The sequence below is a fragment of the Mercenaria mercenaria genome, chromosome 13, assembly GCF_021730395.1.
Source record: "Mercenaria mercenaria strain notata chromosome 13, MADL_Memer_1, whole genome shotgun sequence".
NCBI classification, from domain to species: domain Eukaryota; kingdom Metazoa; phylum Mollusca; class Bivalvia; order Venerida; family Veneridae; genus Mercenaria; species Mercenaria mercenaria.
The window spans coordinates 74,558,029-74,564,445 of record NC_069373.1 but is presented as its reverse complement, the minus strand read 5'-3'; the positions used below and the strand labels follow the sequence as shown (position 1 = coordinate 74,564,445).

The 6,417-nt window shown below is 37.0% G+C and overlaps 1 protein-coding gene across 3 annotated transcripts in view; it reads right to left on the bottom strand.

Annotated features, from left to right (window-relative positions):
* The window catches only part of LOC128548037 (TBC1 domain family member 30-like), a 115,938-nt gene that overhangs the window by 10,320 nt on the left and 99,201 nt on the right, over positions 1-6,417 (bottom strand). For all 3 annotated transcript variants that reach the window (XM_053522316.1, XM_053522317.1, XM_053522318.1), the window contains 2 exons: positions 5,035-5,238; positions 3,451-3,665 (listed from right to left, as the gene is read on the bottom strand). In XM_053522316.1, coding sequence (XP_053378291.1) covers positions 3,451-3,665; positions 5,035-5,238 — 419 coding nt within the window. The remainder of the gene's footprint in view (positions 1-3,450; positions 3,666-5,034; positions 5,239-6,417) is intronic.

The following is a 6,417-nucleotide window of genomic DNA, read 5'->3' as shown; positions in this document are numbered from 1 at the left end:
CTGAAGAAGAAATAAGTTGTTGAGAAGACATGTGCATGAAAGGAAGTGAAGTGGCGTTTTTGCAAAGATAGGTCAACATGTTGGCTTATTTTGCCCCTTGTCATCTTTCTGACACTAACTTATCAACTTGCTCAAATTTTTTCTTAAATGAAATATGGTATGAATAGAAAACTGATATTAAACATTTGTAACTGACCACAAGTTGAATCTGACTGTGTCCGCAACAATTCCCTAAGTCTCCAGCACTAGCTTTCCAAAGGAAACCAATCCAAGAATGGTTCAAATTGCTTTCAAATACTCTCCATAAACCTTAGCATTCACTGCTAAGGAGCAATGTAACTGCCAAGTTTGAAAAGGGTAGGTCAACACGCTACTAAGACATTGAGCAGTTACAGTTTTGCATTAACATGACCTTGATCTTTGACGCACTGACCTCATTATCTAATGAGGTCATCCTCTGCCCATGGGCAATGCGTCACTCAAGTTTGAGGATCATAACTCAAAGCATTCTTAAGTTATAGAGTGGGACCCAAATTGATGGATGGATCACCAGTCTCATGATACAATTCTATAACAAGAGCACCCCCTTGCGGGTGCTGACGCTCATCTGATTTTTTTTGTGTAATAGAAATATTGTCCTACCCATGATTTTCTAAGTCTAAAAAGGGCCATCATTCTTGCAAAAAGCAGGATAGAGTTATGTTTCTTGATGTACAGTGTCCACTTATGATGGTGAAAAACTGTTGCAAGTTTTAAAGCAATAGCTTTGATAGTTTATGAGAAAAGTTGACTTAAACATAATACTCAACCAAGAAAATGATTTTCTAAGTCCAAAAGGGGCAATAATTATTGCAAAAAGCAGGATGGAGTTATGTTGCTTGCTGCACATGGTCAGCTTATGATGGTGAACAAGTGTTGCAAGTTTCAAAGCAATAGCTTTGATAGTTTAAGAGAAAAAGTTGACCTAAACATAAAACTTAACCAAGAAATCTGATATTTTCTAAGTCCAAAAGGGGCCATAAATCTTGCAAAAAGCAGGACGGAGTTATGTTTCTTGCTGTACAGGGTCAACTTATGATGGTGAACAAGTGTTGCAAGTTTTAAAGCAATAGCTTTGATAGTTTAGGATAAAAGCTGACCTAAACATAAAACTTAACCAAGAAAACTGATTTTCTAAGTCCAAAAGGGGCAATAAATCTTGCAAAAAGCAAGATGGAGTTATGTTTCTTGATGTACAGGGTCTGCTTATGATGGTGAACAAGTATTCCAAGTTTCAAAGCAATAGCTTTGATAGTTTAGGAGAAAAGCTGACCTAAACATAAAACTTAACCAGGCAACGCCGACGCTGACGCCGACAACCGCTCAAGTGATGACAATAACTCATCATTTTTTTTTCTCAAAAAATCAGATGAGCTAAAAATGATTAAGTATAAACTAAAATGTTCACCATGTGCAGCTGTGATCATTATGAATCATAGCATGATATTAACAGATGCTGTCTAGTTCAATATTTTATTGACAACTTTATTGTTCTTCATCAATCACAGAATCAATCTTCACTGTTAAACCACAATGTTTGCTTTGTAATTTTATTTTTTACGACTTTCTATATTTACAAAAAATGAAGTCGAGAGAGTACACGATTTGGAAAACTAAAATGTGTTTGTTGTACAGAAATTGTTGCTATGAAGATGGCAAATTTGCTAAGAACCTTATCTTATAGGAAACAAGCTTATTCAGTGAATTTAAATCCCCTGCAAAATAAGTTGTTTTGTGAATGAGGTGGGTGTATTTTAAAAGATATTTTACTTCCAGATATACACAAGTTATGTACAAAAGGACAGTGCAATGGCTTGTTGGTTCATATTTTTAACAAAATCAAGGGGGAGAACTCTATAATGATCTATAAGTTTCATGAAGATCCATCACTGGATTACTTTGTTTTCTGGCAATTTATGTATTTTAAAACAGTTAATGGGCAATAACTCTGCAGTAAATGAAGAGATTCTGATGAAAGATATGCATGCATCACTGCCCTATTGTGATCTATATTTGTGTTAAATTTCATAAAGATCCATCAACGGATTACTTTATTATATGGGAATTTATGGATTGTTAAAGATGAAGCTTTTTCAGCTATATCAAAGAAAAACAATTCCACTAAAACTGATAAATTACCTAAACAAAACAAGAGCTGTCTCCATAGGATGACACATGCCCCCGATGGCACTTTAAATGAATAGTTATGGCCGATGTTCAAGTTTAGGACCTTTGACCTACGGAGCTGGGTCTTGCGCGCGACACGTCTTACTGTGTCACACATTTATGCGTAGTTATTTTAAAATCCATGCATGAATGACAAAGATATGGACCGGACACGCCCATCAATGCACTATCATGAAAAAAGACCTTTAACATCTAAGTGTGACCTTGACCTTTGAGCTACGGACCTGGGTCTTGCGCATGACACGTCGTCTTACTGTGGTACACATTCATGCCAAGTTATTTGAAAATCCATCCATCGATGACAAAGACATGGACCGGACAAGCCCATCAATGCACTATCCCTTAATGTCTTAGTGTGACCTTGACCTTTGAGATACGGACCTGGGTCTTGTGCGCGACATGTCGTCTTACTGTGGTACACATTCATGCCAAGTTATTTGAAAATCCATCCATCGATGACAAAGATATGGACCGGACACGCCCATCAATGCACTATCCCTTAATGTCTAAGTGTGACCTTGACCTTTGAGGTACAGACCTGGGTCTTGCGCGCGACACATCATCTTACTGTGGTACACATTCATGCCAAGTTATTTGAAAATCCATCCATCGATGACAAAGATATGGACCGGACACGCTCATCAATGCACTATCCTTTAACGTCTAAGTGTGACCTTGACCTTTGAGCTACGGACCTGGGTATTTCGCGCGACACGTCGTCTTACTGTGGTACACATTCATGCCAAGTTATTTGAAAATCCATCCATCGATGACAAAGATATGGACCGGACACGCCCATCAATGCACTATCCTTTAATGTCTAAGTGTGACCTTGACATTTGAGCTACGGACCTGGGTCTTGCGCGCGACACGTCGTCTTACTGTGGTACACATTCATGCCAAGTTATTTGAAAATCCATCCATCGATGACAAAAATATGGACCAGACACGAAAAATGCGGACAGACCGACAGACCGACAGACTTACCGACAGACCGACAGACAGATGGTTCAAAAACTATATGCCTCCCTTAGGGGGCATAATAAAAGCTCTTGAACACAAATTTTCAACTGTGCAAAATCCTTTGTTAAGCAGCCATCAAAGGGAGTGAATACACTCTGCCAAGGGAGTGAATACACACTGCCAAGGGAGTGAATACACTGGCTGCTTAACACAGGTGGCTGCTATATACAGGTGGCAGCTAAGGCAGGTTTAACTGTATACCTGTAAAGCTTTATTTTTACTCTTCTTTGACTGTTTGTTCAATGCCTGGGGTTCAAACACAGGGTAGACATTGGCAATTCTAGGTCCTTCAGCTATGAACCTGTTGCGTCCCTTGATGTTTTGTTTGTTAAGGAACAAATGGTTCATGGCAGTCGGTGTCTCTATCTTAGGCATCATTGGTTTGGACTTCATAGCCTGATGTCTCGCGGAAGCAGCTGCAAAAATACATATAATATTAAAAGTCTTTCCACCTCTAAAAGTACATACAGTGAAATCCAAATTTAAACACCAGGTGTACAACTTCACATTCTGAATAACAATATGGTGAGGTTTGATGATTCTAGGTCAAATGCTTCTGAGATACGCACAACAAAAATTTGGAAGAAGGGACAGGTGGGTAAAAAGACTGGCAAGCAATTTTGGGTAGCACAAATGTAAACTAATGCCATATAATAAAACACTTATTCAATGGCTTGCCTGTCAATATGTGTACGCTGTTAATTTATAATATAATATTTTATCCTACCTTCATGCGAAATAAAGGGCAAAATCTAGAGGTAGAATAAATCTTGCTTTATTTGGTCAGTAAACAAATAAACTTTTGCCGCACTTCTTTTTGATTTTTTTTTTTCAAAATAATGCCATTTTGTTTTTGAGAACAACTACTAAAAGACATATTTATGCAATTTTTTTTATAAATGCGCTTTTATAAGGTACATGAGACCATGTCACTAATGTATAGTGTATGCCGTATCGTATTTGCAATTAACACAAAAAGTTTTTATAACGGAAATGCTCGGAGCAATGGAAAATGACTCATCTATAGCATTTGTCTAGAATTTTAGCTTGCTGCACTCAAATCAAGCAATATTGCATCTGAAATGTAATGTTATTGAATGAAATCATCAAGAAAACGTTTACATATTTTTTCTGTCAAGTAACATTATGGTTGTATGAATTAAAGTCACATCTAATGTTTGCTTGGTGAGAATGGGTATCCGACTTGCAACTGAACTTCAGATAAAATCTCACTTGGCAGCAATTAAAATTACAAAGACGTCATATACAAAACACAAGGTTAGCCTTTGTTTTTCCGCTTTTATTTGGGATTTTAAAGAGCTAATTCAATGCAGAATGTGTGTAATTTGAAGGGCGTATTAATTTTTTAAATATAAGGCAGAGACAAACTGAATTTGTGGTAAATTTTGATTAAAAATGATTTTAAATCAGAAGGTAGGATAAATAGAACATTAGGTTACTGTCTTTATAAATTTAAATTATTAGGTTGGTCTACGAAAAAATGAAAGTCTCTGCTAAAGCCTCACTTTTTATATTTTCTTCACCTTACCTAATAAATTTAAATTTAAAAGACAGTGATTAATACTCTCTATATTTTGCTGACAGATCTTGATTCAGAAGGCATTAATGCTTCATACCATTATAATGAAATGGATGTAAAAAGTGTTTGCATAGCGAGAGATGGGCATGTGTCTTCTATTTTCATTTGTAATTTCCTCTTTTGTTTCACATCACTCTAGTAATGCCTATTCTGGGCGGGTTAATATATATAATTGTTTTTCTTACAAGTAAGAATTATATGAGCCTGGTTCTGTCGCTGACGAAGTTTGGTATATTGTTTCTTAAGTGCACTTATGTCGGTTGACATTCTCTCCATGTATGCCGGAATGTTCGGTACACCAGAACCGTCAGCTGGTCCCATACCATACGCTCCTGGACCGAGGGAGGAAATATCAGGTAAGCTGCCTGTCCTTTGGTTGCCTTCTAAACCTGAAATAAACAGAATACTAAGTTAAGAAAGGTGGCAATTTTCTTCGAGTGTTTAATTTTGATTTAGTAAAGCCAATATAAATATATGTAAGTTTTCATTTATTTTTCACCCATTTCTACACTATAACTGAAATCATTAAATTTCAAGGGTATATAACTTTATCCTTTTGGTCAAAATAATTATTTTTAGGGAAAATGAATATCATAACCAAAATAATAAGAGTTTCTTATTGCTGGCACTGTAATTTTAAGGCACCATAACTTTCAAACAAGAGTACTGGAATGCAGAGCAATATACACCCAAAGGTATGACCTTTGACCCCTAAGTGTGACCTTGACCTTGAAGCGAGCCATCCGAAACATGCGCTCTGCATGTCGTCTCAATGTGGTGAACATTTGTGCAAGGTTTCTTTAAAATCCTTCAAGCAGTTCAAAAGTTACAGAGCGGACACGAAACAAAGTCATATGACCTTTGACCCCTAAGTGTAACCTTTACCTTGAAGCGAACTATCCAAACATGCGCTCTGCACATAATCTCAATGTGATGAACATTTGTGTTAAGTTTCTTCGAAACCCTTCAAGAGGGACTGAGCAGACACAAAATTGCTAACGGACGGACGGATGGACAGACAGATCTAACAAGAGCGCCGCCAAGCGGGGCAATATACGCCTGAAGGGTTACACCAGAGGATGGGAGCAAAATTTAAAGAACTTGACTGTTGAAGCCCAAAGGACAGGAACAACAAAAAGAAGAAATTCCAAAAAAAAATCTAAGTACACAAAAAAATTCTTACCAGGTAAAGTTATGTCAAAATACATCTAAAAATTGGATGTACCATCCATGTTGTACTACAGAAAAGTGGTCTCGGTTTTTCCCTACGGCCAATAATAAAAAAGTTTCAAAATAAGTTATTTATAGTAACAAAAAAGGGAAGTAATACAAAAAAAAAATTATTGTAAGAGAACAAAAAAGGGATCTGCCAAATAAAAACAAGAGCACTGCAATGCAGAGCAATATACACAACGCAAAGTCATATATGACCTTTGACCCCTAAGTGTGACCTTGACCTTGAAGCAAGTCATCCAAAACATGCACTCTGCACGTCGCCTCAGTGTGGTGAACATTTGTGCCAAGTTTCTATGAAATCCTTTAAGCAGTTCAAGAGTTACAGAGCGGAC